Source organism: Squalius cephalus, assembly GCF_949319135.1.
Source record: "Squalius cephalus genome assembly, chromosome: 2".
Lineage (NCBI taxonomy): Eukaryota > Metazoa > Chordata > Actinopteri > Cypriniformes > Leuciscidae > Squalius > Squalius cephalus.
Window position 1 is genome coordinate 12967969 of NC_137123.1, and position 20570 is coordinate 12988538.

Below are 20570 nucleotides of genomic sequence, written 5' to 3' on the forward strand. Positions count from 1 at the left end.
GAAACTTTTCATAGATGTCATTTTCTTGCAAGAAAGAGCACAATTGAGCGGACACAACTTTTTTTAGTATTTTGGACATAAAAGGTAGATTTGAAATGGGTCTATAATTTGCTAGATTATGTGGATCTAATTGTGGTTTCTTAATGAGAGGTTTTATAACTGCCAGTTTAAATGTTCTTGGAACATGACCTAAAGTTAAAGATGAGTTAATAATATTGAGGAGAGGCTCTTCCACTATAGGTAACACTTCTTTCAGTAGTTTAGTTGGTATGGGATCTAATAAACATGTTGTTGTTTTAGAGCAAGCGATAAGTTTATTTAACTCTATTTGTTCTATAGTTGTAAAGCACTGTAATTGTTCTTGCGGGGTGATAATCGAGGCTGAGTTATAAGGCGCGATTGTGGATTGAACGTTTACAATTGTGGTTCTGATGTTTTCTATTTTCTCAGTGAAGAACTTCATGAAATCATTACTACTAAACTGTAACGGAATATTTTGTTCAGGACACATCTGTTTATTTGTTAGTCTAGCCACGGTGTTAAATAAGAACCTAGGATTGTTATGGTTGTTTTCTATTAGTTTGCGGAGATGCTCAACCCTGGCCTCTTTTAGGGCCTTTTTATAACGTGACATACTGTCTTTCCACGCGATTCTAAAGACCTCTAAGTTAGTTTTTTTCCATTTACGCTCTAAATTACGGGTTTCTCTCTTTAGAACATGCGTAGTATTGTTGTACCATGGTGCTTTACTTTTCTCTCTGACCTTTTTTAATCTAATGGACAATATCCAATGTTCTAGAGAGAATGGTGCTCATAGTGCTAGTTAATTCCTCAAGTTCATCTGTTTGTTTGGGTTCACTGAGCAGCTGAGACAGATCGGATAAGCTATTTGAAAAATTATCTATGGTGGATGGAAGGATTGTTCTGCCTAATCGATAATGCGGCGCAGCATGATATATTACAGGAGTACGTAATATGCAAGTTACCATGTAATGGTCAGTGACATTGTCACTTTGTGGAATGATATCTATATCGGTTGGATCGGTTCCATGTGATATAATTAAATCGAGTGTATGATTAAAACGATGAGTTAGTCCGGTAACTGACCCCAAAGGAGTTTAATAAATCTGTTAACGCAGCCCCTAGCGCATCATTTGAATTATCTATGTGGATATTAAAGTCTCCAACAATTAATGCTTTATCGAAATTAACTAATAGGTCTGAGAGAAAATCTGCAAACTCTTTTAGGAAATTAGCGTAAGGCCCAGACGGTCTATATAGCCAAGGCTAGAGATAATAGGGATGTTTTTCGAACATCTAAGAGCGTAACATTTAGTACAAGTACTTCAAATGAAATAAACTTATAGGCCGTTTTTCTGAGTAACATTGAGAATATCTCTATAGATTGTTGCAACACCGCCGCCACAACCAATCAGACGGGGCTCGTGCTTATAGGAGTATCCTGATGGAGTAGACTCATTTAGACCGAAATAATCATTTGGTTTAAGCCAGGTTTCAGTAAGGCAAAGTACATCGAAGCTATTATTTGTGACTATTTAATTTACAATAACTGCCTTAGGTGTGAGTTATCTATTGTTTAGAAGACCTAGCTTTAGAAATTGTTTTTTATTTATTTATTTATTTATTTAGATAAGGGACAATGTATATTAATTAACATTCATAAATGTAAATGTACCCAAATTAGCCCGAAGGCTAGTTTTCATTGGTAGTCCCTTTGCCAGATGTTACTAGGCTCTAAACTAGAAAAAAGAAAAAAGGTTAAACATTACAACAATACACTACAACAATCATAAATCTAGAACTTGTAAACACCTCTATAAAATACAATTAAGAACATTATACAAAAAGACCATATACACACAATAGAAAAACTACTAATTTACTAATTTAACTACTAATAGCAACATTTTCTGGTTTAATAACAATTAGATTTTTTCTAGATCCTGCAGTAGATTTATTATTTGATCTCACTAAACGAGGAATAGACACAGTTTCTATGCAATGTTCTACACTATTTATATCAGTTAAATTGGTGCAGCAGAGACTATGATTTGGACTTTTAGTTACTAGTCAAAAGGTATTTAACATTTTGGAGATGTTATCTGACAGAAGATCCTATCCGAATCTGCTTGGGTGTAAGCCATCAGCACAGAAAAGCCTAGGACGCTCCCAAAACAGATTCCAATTATTTACAAAGAGCAGTTTCTGCTCATTGCACCATGACATTAACCATTCATTTAGCGCGAATAATCTACTAAACTTGTCATGTCCTAGACGGTACGTGGGAAGCGGTCCTGACACAATGATCGTTATATCAGGCGATGTGCTGCGTACCGTATCGATCAGATTCCTGAAGTCTTTTTTCAGAACTTCCGTCTGGCGCAGCCTGATGTCGTTCACTCCCGCGTGCAAGACAACTGTTCCGACGCGCTCGTTCAGAATCTCGGGAACGTGAGCAGCGATTTCAGAAACACGAGCACCAGGAAAGCAGTGACTATGCACCTTACTTTTATTTAATGTAGTGTGTACATGTCGAATGATGGAATCGCCGATGATCACAGCATCGCGTTCTGTCTCGCGAAGAGGGGAGAAGCGGTTTTGTGTGGATATCTCGAAAACCGGGAGGGTCGGAGAGAGTTTTCTTGGTCTAGACCTGACTCGCATCTTCCGCTGCGGAAATATCCAGGCTTCGTGGTGGCGTGTTGAAGCCGGAGTGAACGAGACCATGGCTGATCGCGACCTCGACGGTCGGGACCGATGTTGAGAAACACACGGAGTAGACGAGGTCGGAGTCAGCGGGTTAGTAACGTTAATCTCTGATTTGTGTGCATCGGCGCGTGATGTTTCAAGAGCCAAACGCCGGTCTATCAGCTCGGCTTTTCTCACTAAAAGGTCGTGGATCTGTTTCTCAACAGCTTCCAGCTCAGACTGCACCGCGTGCAGCTCAAATGTGTCCTCACCTGCATCAAAAGGCAGACTACTTACATCTGATATATTCGCCATTTTAACAGATGGACAGTAAGTTAAGTTAGCAACGACGCTACCAGTGATGCTATCAATATTAATACTAATTTATGGCTGAAGTCTTGGATATAATCCATCTTTTTAGTGGTACGGGTGTAGAGTAGACGCACGATAGGTGAAAAAATGTGTGTTTGTAAATGAGTGCGGAGAAGACGCGTTCAGCCGTGATCCACGGACGTAACCTATAAGAGTATCCAGCGTTGGATCACTAGGCTTGAGACGCGTCTGCTCAACAGTCCGCGTTGTAATTATGAGGTGAGGAAAAGTAGAAAATGTCCGTTGTAAGTGAGTTTAAAGAGAAATCAAGAATTATAAATCAATCGATGGAGCTCCAAAGACAACAACGCGTTCAGACGCGACGCATGCGCATTCGAAACAGGAAGTGAGATCTTCCCAGATTGGGTCCATGTCCAATAACATTTCTAGCAGGGTTGAGTCACATTGTGGCCATAATATGAGCACACAGTGAGTGCACAGTGCGGTTACACTTTAAGCTCACTTTGAACTCACATTTTCATATGGAGAGATCACTGTGAGATCAACGTGTTGACAGGGATGTCACATCTGTATTTTTCTTTTTCGTATTTTGCTCTTTCATTTTGTCTGATTTATATTTTTGGTATATTTTGGATACACAAGCTTCATTTAGTTTTTCATTATAAGAGCAGCATGAAACTTTTTTCTTTTTGTGTTCAACTGAAAAACAACAGGTTCATAGAGGTTTAGAACAACATGGTGGTGCGTAAATAATGAAACTTGATTTATGAAAATATGACAGTGAATTAACACAGATAACCGAATGCATTTACCATAACTGATGCCATATGCACAGGATTTTTTCATACGTTCATACTCATATACCGGTACTTGTTCTTCTTTTAAGTTATTCCTCAGGCTAGTGCAGTTTTCTGTGTTCAAAGAAGTTCATGTTTATACACACATATACACTTGTAATCACACACATGCACACACATTGTTTGTTTCCTCATTTGTATACAACAATAATAAAAATCATAACTGAATATTTAAAATTATAAGTACACTGCAGTTAACCAAATAAAATTCTACGACACTTCAGGATATTGTCACTTTATACTATTATGTGTGTGTGATTATACTACCTTCTGCACACTGGCACAAATCTCCCTTACACAGTCTGTATATAGCGCCATCTGCCCTTTCAGGGTGGTAGAACTTTGTACAGTGACGGTCTGAAAGAAACAGCACACAGGTTTAATGCAGGGAAGTCAATGAATTAAAATCGCTACAGTACATAATTTCAAGAAATATTATATAACAATATCTGCAGAGAAAAGCCCACAAAAAATATAATCTGAAAACATAATTGTGGCAGATGAGTGAATAAGGGGACCTATTATGTTTTTTATATTTTACCTTTCCTTAATAAAGCTTTTTGCGTGATATATCGCATGACATTGATATGCACCTCACGTCAGTAAAGCCTGTTCCTTGATTAGTAGTAAATCGCCTTCACCTGCTTTCAGATGGAGCACCACGTTATGGTGATGGGTGTTTGCTTTAGTTGGGCTCTTGACCCTTATACATTCACTTTAAATTTTGTTTGTCTGCTGTTATTGAATTATAACAGTCAACTGAACAAAGAAAAGTGTGATCTGATAGTGTTGGTTACGTTTTGACATAATCATGCTGTGATCTGAAAAAGGAAACTTACTAGTTTAACTTGTTAACAGCAGCTTTGTGATTCTAAAACATATGATTATCAGTATTTTTTTTTATAATCCAAAATACTTAGTATACATTGTTCTGATCAAAAGGCTTTCAAATAAATTTATTTAAAAACACAGACATCAATTATCAGCCTGTGAATCTCAACAATGGTGACAATAATAAAGCATGTTGCAGTGGCTGCCACCAATCACAACTCATTAATGGCTCCCATCATGCATTGCGGTATGAATAAATTATGATCTGAATTGTCTATGTAATTTACTTTTCCTAATTGAATCTTCTGCTCCTCACCATTATTGAGATGCATAGACTGAATCTTGACATCTGTGTGTGCCTAAAAGAATGATTTTTTCTTTTAAACAACTTTTAAGAAATCCTTTATATTATATCAAAAATTCTGGGCATTTATGCAGATTCACTAACCAACAACATAAATCGAAGTCAGAAAGAAGGATTTTAATGAGTGATCAAGTTCAAATGATGATTGTCATAACATAACCAACACCATCAGATCACTTTTTTCTTTGTTCAACTGGTGATTATAATTCAGAAACAACAGACAAACAAAATCTAAAGTTAATAATATATGGGTCTAGAGTCCAACTAAAGCAACCATTGATCGTCATAACGGTAACTTACAATTTGAGATTTTCTCCTTCAGTGATTCTGCTTGTTAACATCAGGTGTCTTCAATAATGTTCAATCATCACTAAATTAATCACTTAATTATCTCATTAACTTCAACACTCTTGAGTGTGGACTCATATACACTCCCAGGAGTGTTAATTTAACACTGGAGTTTTTGCTGTGTACAAAGAGCCGTAGTTAACTGACAAGCTGAGCCATATCGCATTAATTATCGCTGGCGATACGTCCGTGATATTAATGCGATATGGCTCAGCTTGTCAGTGAACTACGGCTCTTTGTAGTAAATGCCGCTTCATCTGAAAGCAGGTGATGGCGATTTACTACTAAATCAAGGAACCGGCTTTACTGACGAGATGCGCATAACAATATCGCGATTTAAATCGCCCAGCCCTACCAAAAAGTAATACTTAAAGCTACACTGTGTAGGATTTAGTCCCATCTAGCAGGGAAACTGTATATGACTACCAACAGTTACTTTCTAGCTCCTCCCGTTCCGAAGGCGTTTTAACTCCTACGGTGGCTGTATTATTTCAAATCTGCCGGCAAACAAGAGCAAATCTCCCTCTCGCATTCGCCACGGTGCCACTGCGTGTAAAAACACAAAAGGTGAAGCTTGTATGTCCCTCTTTGTCTAATGTATTTTCAAGATAGATGCGCAACATGGCTTCTGCCATTCGAGCGACTCGCTCGTATTCTAAGTGGCCGATTCTACACTTACGAGAATACTTAATTAGTTGGTTGAAGTAATTACACATTATTGAGAGCGTATAATTTTGAAATAACGTGTTTTTTGCTAAAAATCAACTTAAAATATTACACAGTGTAGCTTTAATGCCACTAAATTTACATGTACATTTGAGAGGTTCAATTTAATTGTTTTTATAGACTAAAAGAAATGTGTGTGTACATGCAACAATAGCTCACCTGGTGAGTAATATTCATATATTGTGACGGCAGCAGGTTGAAGCAGACCCACATCAAGCATCTTGTGCATTCTGAAGGCAAGTGTTTCTTTCTCTTTATGAGAAACCTAATGAACAAATCAAATCAAATCAAATGGTATTAAATATCATATTGTATACTGGAAACTGGCCACGTCAACATTTGCACAAGTAACAAATACGTAAAAATCAAATTTAAAAAATAAAAAGTGGTCAAAATAAATAATTATTATATTTGCCAATGAATTGCAATTGGTTTCTTTCTTGCATTAATTTAACAATGTATAGCTGCAATAACACGGAAAAGATGTTCCGTTTTGCATAGCTGATAGAACACAAAATAAAGGTAATTTTTTTATAGTCATAGGCTAGTCATATTTATAGTCGTAGACATAGGCTAGATCTTCAATTTGCACATTCACTTCTGCTTGAAGTATCATGTGAAATATGATTATGACATGCAGTCTGTAATGTTCACACAGGTGAATATGCGGTTGCATGGAACCACATAGCCTCACAGCTAATGAGAATCTTGGAACATCTCTCAGCCAATCCGAATCAAGAATTCAACAATACTGTGATATTAATAAAAAAAAACATGGTTTCCTAATTAAAAGAAAGCAAATCTGTGTTTGACATCATCAGGCAACACAGTCTGTTGAAATACCTTATCTAAGTAGAGGATGAGGGATCCTCGCTCTGACAGCTCTTTATTCTTTTCAAATTTCTGAATGTATCTCTCCTTCCCTGTGGACAACTGAGGGCAAGAAAATGAGGAAAAAAGCTCAAGCATCACATGATGAGCAACATGTTTTATGGTTTATCTGCAGATGTGTGGATTCCTCTTCTATATACTGTACAAATGTGAGGCAATTCTGCATCAGTTTATCATCATAATACATAGCAAAATCCCGAGTGTTAAATGAACACTCTCAGTGTTTATATGAGTCCACACTCAGGGTGTTATAAGTAACACTGAAGCAGTGTTGAAGTTAATGAGATAATTAAGTGATTAATTGAGTGATGATTGAGCGTTATTGAAGACACCTGATGTTAACAAGCAGAGTCACTGAAGGAGAAAACTGTAATTGGTATGCTACCATTATGGTGATCAGTGTTTGCTTTAGTTGGGCTCTTGACCCTTAAATCATTAACTTTAGATTTTGTTTGGCTGCTGTATCTGAGTTATACCAGCCAGATGAAAAGGTGATATGATGGTTCTGGTTGTGTTCTAAAACAATCATTATTTCATAATCGTTTAACCTGAATCACAGAACTCATAAAGAGCCCTAGATATATCGAGCAGTTAGATTTACTTTATTAATTATAGCAGCACTGTCCTTGAAAAACATAATATTTCTATCTTTTACAATGTAATCCAAATAATTTCTTAATTTTATTTAAAATGTATTTTGTTTTTTTCTAGTCACAGACATCAAGAGCCAGTGACTCAACAATGGTGAGAATTATAAAGCATGTTGCAGTGCATTCTGGGTACCACCGATCAAAACTCATTCATGGCTCCCATCATGCATTGCTGCATGAATAATTAATGAGCTTATGTTCAGAGTTGGTCTGTTTGTCACCATTGTTGGGATTCATATGCTAATTCTTGATGCCTGTGTGTGCCTACATAAAATACTTTTTAAAAAGTTTTTTTTTGTATTTGATTTGATTATTTGGTTTTCATTGAAAAGGCTAAAAATGGCATGCTCGACAAGGACAGTGCTGCTATAATCCATAAGGTAAACTTAACTCAGAAATTAGGCTCTCGATGAGTTCAGTGATGCAGGCCAACTAATGATTATGTTAAAACACAACCAACACCAAGTTAAAAAAGTAAGGGTCAAGAGTCCAACTAAACTAAACCGATCACCATAATGGTGACATTTTTAAAATTAATTTTCTGCTTCAGTGATTCTGCTTGTTAATATCAGGTGTCTTCAATAATGGTCAATCATCACACAATTAATCATTTAATTATCTCATTAACTTTAACACTGCTTCAGTGTTACTTTTAACACTCTGAGTGTGGACTCATATACTCATATACACTGAGAGTGTTAATTTAGCACTGGGGATTTTGCTGTGTACCTCTTTAAGATCATTTTCTTCAACATCAAATCCCGTCGGTATGCCAATGTCCAGAATAGTCATAGTGGCATCGGTTTTATCATTTTTGTAGCTGTAAAGATGGAGAGAAAGAGCAGATTTCATTAACAGGTTTAGTAGGCCTTCAGTTTAGCTCCATTTACTCTGATTGCATTTAAGGCTGCTTTCACACTTGGTGCAAAAACACAAAAACTGTGTTTCTTCCTGATATCAGATTTCTCATATTGTAGTCGCTTCTGAATAAACTGTCTTTGAAGACTAAGTTTCATCCACATCAGACTGCAGAGAAACTGGAGTCTCTGCTGAAGTCATTATCTAGTCGCATTGGTAACCAGCTGTTGCTAGTTCGCACGCAAACATACAGCGAATGGTTCAAACTCGGGCTCCAACCACGTAAACAAACAAAGTGTGAAAACAGCCTAAATGAGCACATGTTGATTAATTACAAATAAAATGGTTTCTTGACATAAAAATAAATGAGGTATTTGTTCACATACATGAAATCCATAGTGAAGATGTAACTTGCATTGGCTCCTGGTTTTGCTAAAGGAAAACAAAGGTTGTTAGTGGTTTTAGTTCAAGTCAAGTCTTCCCTTTCTAGAGGGAATATAAAAATAAAATGAATTAAAATGAAAATTTCACACTTGAACTAACTGGAAAAGCCTTAATGTTTATAAAGTGCTGAAGAAAGGCCTCTTTGTCAATCTTACTTTTGTCAATGGAGTCTTTTTCCATTTTAACAGTCAGATCAAAGAATGTACAGTCAGATTTCTTCTCAACAGGTCTGGCGTAGTACAGCGTCAGAACCTGAAAAGAGCAGCACGTCTCAGATTAGATGTTCAAACGCTTTAATCTTGCTGTTGACCACCCAGGTAGTAACATTGTTTCGGCCCAGATCCGGCCCACATTCGGCACACGTGTCAAGTTGATCTGGCCCACATGCCCCTTAGGCGGACCGCTCCTGTTTGCCAGATCTGGGCCACGAGCAGGCCATAGCAATGCTACATGTCAGCCAAGAGTAGGGCTTGGCGATATATCGCACGATATTGTTATGCGCATCTCGTCAGTAAAGCCGGTTCCTTGATTAGTAGTAAATCGCCATCACCTGCTTTCAGATGAAGCGGCATTTACTACAAAGAGCCGTAATTAACTGACAAGCTGAGCCATATCGCATTAATATCGCGGATGTATCGCCAGCGATATTTAATGCGATATGGCTCAGCTTGTCAGTTAACTACGGCTCTTTGTACACAGCAAAAACCCCAGTGTTAAATTAACACTCCTGGGAGTGTATATGAGTCCACACTCAAGAGTGTTTAAGTTAATGAGATTATTAAGTGATTAATTTAGTGATGATTGAACATTATTGAAGACACCTGATGTTAACAAGCAGAATCACTGAAGGAGAAAATCACAAATTGTAAGCCAATGTTATGGTGATGGATGTTTGCTTTAGTTGGGCTCTTGACCCTTATATGTTAACTTTAGACTTTGTTTGTCTGCTGTATCTGAGTTATAACTGACAGATGAACAAAGAAAAAATGTGATCTGATGGTGTTGGTTATATAATGATATTCATCATTTGAACTTGATCACTGAACTCATTAAGATCCTTCTTTCTGACTTCAACGTATGTTGTTGGTTACAGCATAACTGTTAATCTGCATAAATGCCCAGAATTTTTTATATAATATAAAGGATTTTTTAAAAGTTGTTTAAAACAAATCTTTCTTTTAGGCACACACAGACATCAAGATTCAGTCTATGCATCTCAACAATGGTGACGTGCAGAATATTCAATTAGGAAAAGTAAATTACATAGACAATTCAGATCATAATTTATTCATACCGCAATGGATGATGGGAGCCATTAATGAGTTGTGGTTGGTGGCAGCCACTGCAACATGCTTTATTATTGTCACCATTGTTGAGATTCACAGGCTGATTATTGATGTCTGTGTTTCTAAATAAATTAATTTGAAAGTCTTTTGATCAGAACAATGTTTATTAAATATTTTGATTTATAAGTAAAGTACTGATAACCGTAGGCTGGAGAATCACAAAACTGCTGCTAACAAGTTAAACCAAACTATCTCAATAAGTTTACTTTTTCAGATCACAGCATGATTATGCCATAACATAACCAACACTATAAGATAACATTTTACTTTGTTCATTTAACTGTTATAAATCAATAACAGCAGTCAATCAACACTAAAAATTAAAGTAAACATATAATGGTCTAGAGCCCAACTAAAGCAAACACTGATCACCATAATGGTAACTTACAATTTGTGATTTTCTCCTTCAGTGATTCTGCTTGTTAACATCAGGTGTCTTCAATAATGCTCAATCATCAGTAAATTAATCTCTTAATGATCTCATCAACTTTAACACTCTTGAGTGTTAATTTAACACTCTTATTTTAACACTTTATACTCTTGATTGTGGACTCATATACACTCACAGCCCCAGGAGTGTTAATTTAACACCGCTCCATCTGAAAGCAGGTGATGGTGATTTACTAGTAATCAAGGGAACCGGCTTTACTGATGAGATGCGTCTAATAATATCGCGCGATATATCGCCCAGCCCTAGCCAAGAGCAAAGAAATAAACCAGAACTGGACCTTATCTGAGCCACAAAACCTGTGTATATTAAATATGGAGTCATCTCAGCCTTAATAAGCCTGTTAACAAGCAGAATCACTGAAAGAAAGAAGAGAACAGAAAAAGAGACGAGAAGAAACACAAGAACTACAACTGACTTCAGACACAGCCTTAGATGAAATCAACTGAAGAGAAAAGAAGACATTATATCTGTGAAGATCTCAGCAGAGGAGGATTAAACAACTACTAACAACAATTACTAACCAGACTGACTTCATTTCTGTCAGACGTCTACAGAAGTTTTTATTGAGAATTAACAGAGGTTTAACTCTAATGTGTTTCATTTGAAGTCAACATAACAGTGATTAGTGTTTCCATTAGTTGGGCTCTTAACTATTATTATATTTTTTGTCTTTTTTGGCTGCTGTGACAGTGTGTTTGTCAAACACATTTGCAGCTGCAAAGAAAGCTAAAGTGAAATGAGATCAGGTGATGATGGTTACCTGTTGATGTATTTATAATCATCAAGAAGTAACCTGATTCAATAATGGCCATTGAATTTAACATTTCAGCTGTTCCATTATCTCATTTATCCCACATTACAAATTATGTTTTTGCTGTATGAAATCCACCAGTACTGCCATAATCTTCCTAGAAGATTTTAACAAATATGAGCTCAAAAACATAATCTACTAAGACACACACACAGAAATCAATAATCAGAGTATGAATCTCAACAATGGTGACAATCCATTCAGATGTGACCCAATCATCACAAAAACACAGTCTCCTGTGAACTCTCCAAATGAACTCTCCTGGGAGTTTATTTGACTCCAGACTCAAGTATTAAAGTTAATGAGATAATTAAAGGGATAGTTCACTTTGAAATTAAATTTTGGTATGTTTTAGCTTACCTCAAGGGCATCCAAGATGTAGGTGTCTTTTTTTCCACAGTAGTTTCAATTTTGATATTTTTAGGTCAAACCGTTCTTGTCTGACAGTCATATCATGCAGGTCTGTGGTCACTGTCTCAAAGAGCATGCATAAAGTCCAAACTAAAACAATTCCCCATCGTCCAAATTAAACAATTCCCCATCGTAAGTACACATTCATGGCCTAAGACACGAAACGAGCGGTTTGTGTGAGAAAACGAACAGTATTTATATCGTTTTTAGCTCTTATAACACAGCCGCGTCCAAATGATCTGAGGGCGCGGGCGGGTATAGATATATACACTAGATGTCGCCTTGGCTACGGTTTCGTTCCAATGAACTGCAGTAGCCAAGGCGACATCTAGTGTATATATCTATACCCGCCCGAGCCCTCAGATCATTTGGACGCGGCTGTGTTATAAGAGCTAAAAACGATATAAATACTGTTCGTTTTCTCACACAAACCGCTCGTTTCGTGTCTTAGGCCATGAATGTGTACTTACGATGGGGAATTGTTTAATTTGGACGATGGGGAATTGTTTTAATTTGGACTCTGTGCATGCTCTTTGAGACAGTGACCACAGACCTGCATGATATGACTGTCAGACAAGAACGGTTTGACCTAAAAATATCAAAATTGAAACTACTGCGGAAAAAAAGACACCTACATCTTGGATGCCCTTGAGGTAAGCTAAAACATACCAAAATTTTATTTCAAAGTGAACTATCCCTTTAAGTGATTAATTTAGTGATGGTTGAGCATTATTGAAGGCACCTGATGTTAACAAGCAGAATCACTGAAGGAGAAACTCTAATTTCAGTGTTTGCTTTAGTTGGGCTCTTGACCCTTAAACTAATAACTTTAGATTTTGTCTGGCTGTTCTATCAGAGTTATAACTCTCAGATGAACAAAGTGATCAGGTGTTTTTACACAATCATCATTTGACCCGTAACACTAAACTCATTCACACTGTCATTTAACAGGTGCTTTTATCCAAAGCGACTTACAACAGCGGACTTAAGTTTAGAGAGTTAGGTTTGCCTTGTTGATCGCAGCAGTCTGGAGAGTTTATAGCATACAACTTGTAGCACGTTCTATAGAATCCAAAATATTTCTTAATAGTTCTGATCAAAAGATTTTATTTAGACACACATAAATGAAGATTCAGCCTGTGAATCTCAACAATGGTGACAATAATAAAACATGTTGCAGTCCATTCTGGGTACCACCAATCAAAACTCATTCATGGCTCCCATCATGCATTGTGTTATGAATAAATTATGATCTGAATTGTCTTAGTAATTTCCTTTTCCTAATTAAATATTTCGTTTGTCACCATTGTTGAGATTCATACACTCAATCTTGATGTCTGTGTGTGCCTAAACAATTTGTTTGTTATTTTATCAAAACAACTTTTAAGAAATTCTTTGGAATAAATAGAAATAGAAAATTCTGGATCTTATGTTGTAGAATACCTTGATGATGTAATCAACAGTATACATTTAAGTCACAGATTAGGCTCTAAATGAGTTCAGTGAGTCACTTCAAATGATGATTATATCAAAGCATAATCAACAACGTCTGATCATCTTTTCTCTTTGTTCATCTGGGAGTTATAACTCAGTTACAGCAGCCAAACAAAATTTAAAGTTAATAATGTAAGGGTCCCAAGAGCCCAACTAAATCAAACACCGTAGTGATTTTCTCCTTCTGTGATTCTGCTTGTTAACATCAGGTGTCTTCAATAATGGTCACTCATCACACAATTAATCACTTAATTATCTCATTCACTTTTTATCACTGGAGTTTTTGCTGTGTACCTTTTAGGAGAACATTCTGGGAACCAAAATAAAACTACCCGCTGAAAACATTATTAAAACTTCATGGTAATGATCTCAGAACGTTTTTAGAACAAAACATTTCTAGCTGGGGATACATGTATGGGTCAAAATTATTGATTTTTCTTTTATGCCAAAAATCATTAGGATATTAAGTAAAGATCATGTTCCATGAAGATATTTAGCAAATTTCCTACCGTAAATATATAAAACATTTCTTTTTGTGAATGAATGCTGCACAGTCGCGAACATAAATGGACAAATTTAAAGGCGATTTTCTCAATGTTTAGATTTTTTTTGCACCCTCAGATTCCAGATTTTCAAATAGTTGTGTCTCTGCCAAATATTGACATATAGTTCCCTAACAAACTATACATCAATGGAAAGCTTATTTATTCACCTTTCAGGTTATGTATAAATCTCAATTTCAAAAAATGGACCCATGTGACCCATGTTTTGCGGTTCAGGGTCACAGATAATCAGATCTGGACATCACAAAAGTCTATTAAATGTCACAACAGCAACAAATAAATGCAAATATTTAGGGTTAAACAAAATAATAGGACAATTTAGCTGCATAATTTATAAATGCTGCAGTTCATGCTGGGAGTTTTGTACCATGCTGGTACCCAGCATGCATTGCAGCATGGCACTTTTGGTTGTCACCATTGTTGAGATTCATACGCTGATTGTTGATGTATGTGTGTGTCTTCATGCTATTGTAGACTAATTTGTTGTGCTCATGGTTGGTAAAATGTGACTGCTGCTCAGGGATTATATCCTACATATTTGTAGTTCAATAAAATAGGTTGTTTGCATATGATGTCACGTTACTGCGTTGCCATGGCGTGAAATGCAGTTGGAGGGCAGGAAGTGATTTGCTACATTTAGGAAGCACTATAACAAACTCAAAATGCCTATGTTTTGTGGCGTTTATGGTTGCTTAAATCGATCAAATCGAGAAAACATGAGGAGTTTTTATTGTGTACCAAAAGTTGTTGTTCATAAGGCGGAAAAATGCAAGAAATTGACCGAAAAACGCCGGAAAAAATGGCTTGCAAACCTACGTCTGCGGTCGGGAGGAGCCGAATCGGAAAATTCCTGTATGTGCAGTGATCACTTCTTCAAAGGTGAATTAATAGGCTACAACTTATGTGGCTATGTTTGTGTAACATACCAGTTTCCAAACTTTGTAAAGTCAAAGTAATTGTTTCTTCTTTTCTTTGAGTTTGTAAGTTACCCCTGTAACTGAAGACAAACACGTAATGTTTAGCAAAGCTACCTACAAAGTGTTTTGAGGGTGCAGCCTTCAGTGCTTTAGTGGTGTTTCGGCGGACCTTTGAGAGTGGTTCGCAGCCGCAGCGCTGAATGGTTGTTAGGGTTAATGGGATTATGGATTAATCCACAGGACAAAAAAGAAATGTCACTCACCCGGGCGAAAACCAAACGAAAGTCATTTCGGACCATCTTGGTACAGAGATCATGGACCTAACCACTTACAAAAAAGTTGTATGCCTCCATACTTTTGTATGCTTTCATTTGTTGTCTTGAGTAGAAGGATGTCTGTAAGACAAGGTAGTTGCTAATATCTACAACCTCGATGACAGGCAAATCTTTCAATTCAGTTGAAAAATCACTCCTCTTCATAACGCAAGGATCCCATCCAACGTATGTTTAGATTTTTTGCTTATATCTTTCTCTTGTAATAGCGTCTAAAGTAGTACAGTACAGGCTTTCCTCCATCTCGTCCATTCCGCTCTTCACTTCCTGCCCTCCATTTGAATTTTGCGCATCACAATCACGTGACTGCAAACCACCTATTGTTATATTTTATTAGTTTGCAATAACATTAGAAAATCAGGTTATTTCATGATGATTGTAAATCCATCAACAAGTAACCAACATCACCTGATCTCATTTCACTTTATCTTACTTTACTATTGCAAATGTACAAAAGATTGAATAAAAGTTAAGAGCCCAATTAATGGAAATACTAATCACTGTTATGGTGACTTCAAATGAAACACATTAGAGTTAAACCTCTGTTAATTCACTGAGATCTTCACAGATTTAATGTCTTCTTTTCTCTTCAGTTGATTTCATCTAAGGCTGTGTCTGAAGTCAGTTGTAGTTCTTGTGTTTCTGCTCGTCTCTTTTTCTGTTGTCTTCTTTCTTTCAGTGATTCTGCTTGTTAACAGGTTTATTAAGGCTCAGATGACTCCATATTTAATATACACAGATTTTGTGGCTCAGATAAGGTCCAGTTCTGGTTTATTTCTTTGCTCTTGGCTGACATGTGGCATTGCTATGGCCTGCTGTTGCCTTTGGCTTGCTCAGTTGGGGATATTTTGGGGATATTTAATTTTAATTTTATCAATCAATAAATTCCATTAGAAACAAACCTTGTCATATTATTTTAATTTAATACTGTGAAGCTGCTTTGATACAATCTGTATTGTGAAAAGCGCTATACAAATACACTTGACTTGACTTGCTTGTGGCCCAGATCTGCAAACAGGAGTGAGCCGCCCAAGTGCCGTAATTCCACGCTGCATGTGGGCCAGATCCTGGGCCGACACATTGTTGCTATATCATATAAACGCTCATGAACACTCACTGAGAGAGTGGCTGTTCCAGTTCCTCTAGCCGTCACATTGAAGTCTTTGTTTATTTCCACCTGTTGAGTGAACGCAGATATTATCAGAATAATCAAATCCACTATATAGTAGAGATACCTGAAGGTTTCATTGACCAAACACAACACTTTTGATGTAAGACAATTAAAAATTATGAATGACAAACAAAAATCTCTGAATATACAACAAAAATCAATTGAAACATCAAACAGGAACCATTGTAGAAGAAAATCCAAGGCACTCTTCTTAGGAATGTATATTTATTTGACAGGCTATTTCATGATAGAAAATTTAAAAGACATGGGGGAAAAAAAACAACCCACGCGTAGCGGCACAAACAGCCTTCTTCAGGGTTTTACAATCAAACAATTTCCTCTTTTATAGGTGCTAATTAGAAACACCTGAATGACAAATTACATGCACATACAGTAGGGGTGCAACGGATCAAAAAACTCACGGTTCGGATCGTTTCTCGGATCAGAGTCACGGATCGGATCATTTTTCGAATCAAAAAAAAAAAAAAATTGTTTATTAACACTTTTAAATTATTAAAATAAAATACATATACCGGTAATCAACTTAAAGTGCACAAGGCATAATATCTTCTTTTTAACATAATTAATGAAAAACAACTTAAAGTGCAACATAAAAGGCATATGTCCTTCCTTTAAACATGGACCTGGACCAATGCTTGATGTGTTTCCACTATCATATAGGGCTGTCAAAATTGATCAAAAATGACGTTCGAATATAAAAAAAACACATATTCGACCTATTCGGACATCTGGTTGCGCATTTTGTCAATGACGCCCATTACGTCAATAACAGGACAAATTAATACAAAGAGACATAACTACTTGTAATAGGTAGTTTATTTAAGTTTAAACATATGTGGCAACGTATTACCTACACAAAAACAAGTAAATCAACTAATGGCCAAGACCGCAGACCTCTTTCTCTCTCCCGCCCTCACCCATGCTGCGTTCACAGCAAATGCGAATAGAGCGTCTGGCGCGAGTGATTTCAATGTTAAGTCAATGTAAAGACGCATTTACGCGCGTCTGGAGATCTTGCGGCGCGAATGAGGCGTCACGCTCTCTGCGGTTCATAACGGTTTAAATGAACAACAAATAAGCAAATGTTGAGTGCTGATCAAGAGTTTTGTGCAAACAATTTAAGGTCGCGACTCTTGTCACAAATATAGCAGGCTTCATTCAATGATTGAAACAAATATTATTAAAATTAATTGAAGTTTCACAGTATATAGAACCAACATTGAACGCTCCGAGCGAGCTGTGCTGTGGTAAACCTGGAACTTTTCCTTGACATGAAACGGTAAATAATCAAACCAGTGGAAACCTGCAGACAGTGCATACAAATGCTGTATCTAACCATGCAATGATCATGCAATATCTATTCAGTCAGTACAGTAGCGTACACTTAGGTAATGTTTCTGTTTAATGTTAAATAAAATGACCTGTCCCTGATCCCTCAGGCAGCGCGTCCACTTGCAAAGCAGACAGCCGCGCCTCTGCTACCGCGGGCGTTTTTCCACATTCAATTCGAATATTAATTTTCACCTTCGATATTCTGTTTTTTAAAACTATTCGAATATATATATTCGAATTTAGAATATTCGTTGACAGCCATACTGTCATATGGCTTTCTTGTGCCACAGTGCCTACACACGTCACAGTTTTATCCACTAAACTCTTTCCTTCATCATTATATTTGACAGGGAAGCCAAAATGCTCCCATACAGGGGATTTAAATGACGCGGGGCATTCAAGCTCCTCCGTTCCTCCGCTCGCCATGACCACGCTGTGTGTGGACTGAACATGCGCACAACTTCTTTTTTTTCATAAATCAATCCGCGGATCACGTGTGTGCCGAACCGAAGATATTGATCCGAACGGATCACGGATCAATAATGATCCGTTGCACCACTAACATACAGAGAAGATCCACTAGGAGGTTACATTGCAAATTACATCAAATAAAGAAAAATGAAGAAGAAGAAGAGAAAAAAAAAAAAACACACAACATAACATATATACATACATACTAGGGCTGGGCGATATATATCGTGAGATTGTTATGCGCATCTCGTCAGTAAAGCCGGTTCCTTGATTAGTAGTAAATCGCCATCACCTGCTTTCAGATGGAGCGGCATTTACTACACAGCAAAAACTCCAGTGTTAAATTAACACTCAAGACTGTTAAAGTTAATGAGATAATTAAGTGATTAATTTAGTGATGATTGGGCATTATTGAAGACACCTGATGTTAACAAGCAGAATCTCTGAAGGAGAAAATCACAAATTGTAAGCCACCGTTATAGCGATCAGTGTTTGCTTTGGTTGGGCTCTTGACCCTTATACATTCACTTTACGTTTTGTTTGTCTGTTGTTAATTATTTATAACAGTCAAATGAACAAAGAAAAGTGTGATCTAATAGTGTTGGTTATGTTTTGACATAATCATGCTGTGATCTGAAAAATTAAACTTATTGAGATAGTTTGGTTTAAATTGTTAACAGCAGCTTAGTGATTTTACAATGTGATAATCAGCATTTTTCTTATAATCCAAAATATTTAATAAACATTGTTCTGATCAAAACACTTTCAAATTAATTTATTTAGAAACACAGACATCAATAATCAGCCTGTGAATCTCAACAATGGTGACAATAATAAAGCATGTTGCAGTGGCTGCCACCAATCACAACTCATTAATGGCTCCCATCATGCATTGCGGTATGAATAAATTATGATCTGAATTGTTTATGTAATTTACTTTTCCTAATTGAATATTCTGCTCATCACCATTGTTGAGATGCATAGACTGAATCTTGCCATCTGCATGTGCCTAAAAGAAAGATTCTTTTTTTAAACAACTTCAAAACAACAAATCCTTTATATTATATCTAAAATTCTATATATTTATGCAGAATCACAGTTATGCTGCAAACAACAACATACATCAAAAACATAAAGTTCAAATGATGATTGTCATAACATAACCAACACCATCAGATCACTTTTTTTCTTTGTTCATCTGGCAGTTATAACTCAGATACAGCAGCAAGACAAAATCTAAAGTTAATAATATAAGGGTCAAGAGTCCTACTAAAACAAACACCAACTGAGATTTTCTCCTTCAGTGATTCTGCTTGTTAACATCAGGTGTCTTCAATAATGTTCAATCATCACTAAATTAATCACTTAATTATCTCATTAACTTAAACACTCTTGAGTGTGGACTCATACACTCCCAGGAGTGTTAATTTAACACTGGAGTGTTTGCTGTGTACAAAGAGCCGTAGTTAACTGACAAGCTGAGCCATATCGCATTAATTATCGCTGGCGATACGTCCGAGATATTAATGCGATATGGCTCAGCTTGTCAGACAACCACGGTTCTTTGAGGCTCCAGTTGATCTTTGCTGATGTGGTCTTGATGAGAAAGAACCAGTGGTAGTCAGAGTATCTTTGGTGAATGGAAAGACAAGGCTGCAGCCTGGCACAAGCTTGGTGGGTCCTTAGAGGCTTCTAGTTCAGCATCATCTTCACAACAGCATTTCAGTACAGGAGTAAGAGAGAGCTAAAAGCTGATCAGTGACTTTAAAGCGTGAGGATGGCACAACCTCTGGAGGTGCAAGAGCCAATGAGAAGATTTCCCTTTGGAGGGAAATTTTACGACCCTTTGTGTTCTAGCAGGGTATTTGAATATGTACTTTCATTGGGTGTTTAAGAAAAGAATCTTTAAGATTCTTATAATACTAATGCATCACAAAGTTAGTGACATGTAATGTAAATGAACAAATCGGAGACGAAGATTGGATTTTTTAGAGACCAAACATGCCGCACATATAATGTTGGTTAACCATAATATGCAAGGTCTGAAACATTAACCCAATTGAGTTTACAAGAATACAAACGCCACATAAAAGGGAAAATCATGAGATGGGAAAATTAGATACATGTTTACACATTTATCAAGTGGTTATACTGTATATAGAAAATATATAGGATTAACAGGGTTTTTATTTCTCTGATTTCTCTTCCTCTGTAAGAATTTAAGTGAGAGTCACAGCTC

At 36.7% G+C, this 20570-nt stretch overlaps 1 protein-coding gene across 2 annotated transcripts in view; it reads right to left on the reverse strand.

Annotated features, from left to right (window-relative positions):
- LOC307152052 (complement C3-like) overlaps positions 1-20570 on the reverse strand; it is a 271787-nt gene that overhangs the window by 90257 nt on the left and 160960 nt on the right. The window contains exons 31-38 of one of the 2 annotated variants that reach the window (XM_079860446.1): positions 16454-16513; positions 9167-9263; positions 8954-8999; positions 8439-8529; positions 7012-7101; positions 6328-6433; positions 4167-4256; positions 3855-3953 (exon numbers count right to left, since the gene is read on the reverse strand). The exons of the other annotated variant lie outside the window; for it this stretch is intronic. Coding sequence (XP_079716572.1) covers positions 3855-3953; positions 4167-4256; positions 6328-6433; positions 7012-7101; positions 8439-8529; positions 8954-8999; positions 9167-9263; positions 16454-16513 — 679 coding nt within the window. The remainder of the gene's footprint in view (positions 1-3854; positions 3954-4166; positions 4257-6327; positions 6434-7011; positions 7102-8438; positions 8530-8953; positions 9000-9166; positions 9264-16453; positions 16514-20570) is intronic. 2 annotated transcript variants of the gene reach the window in all.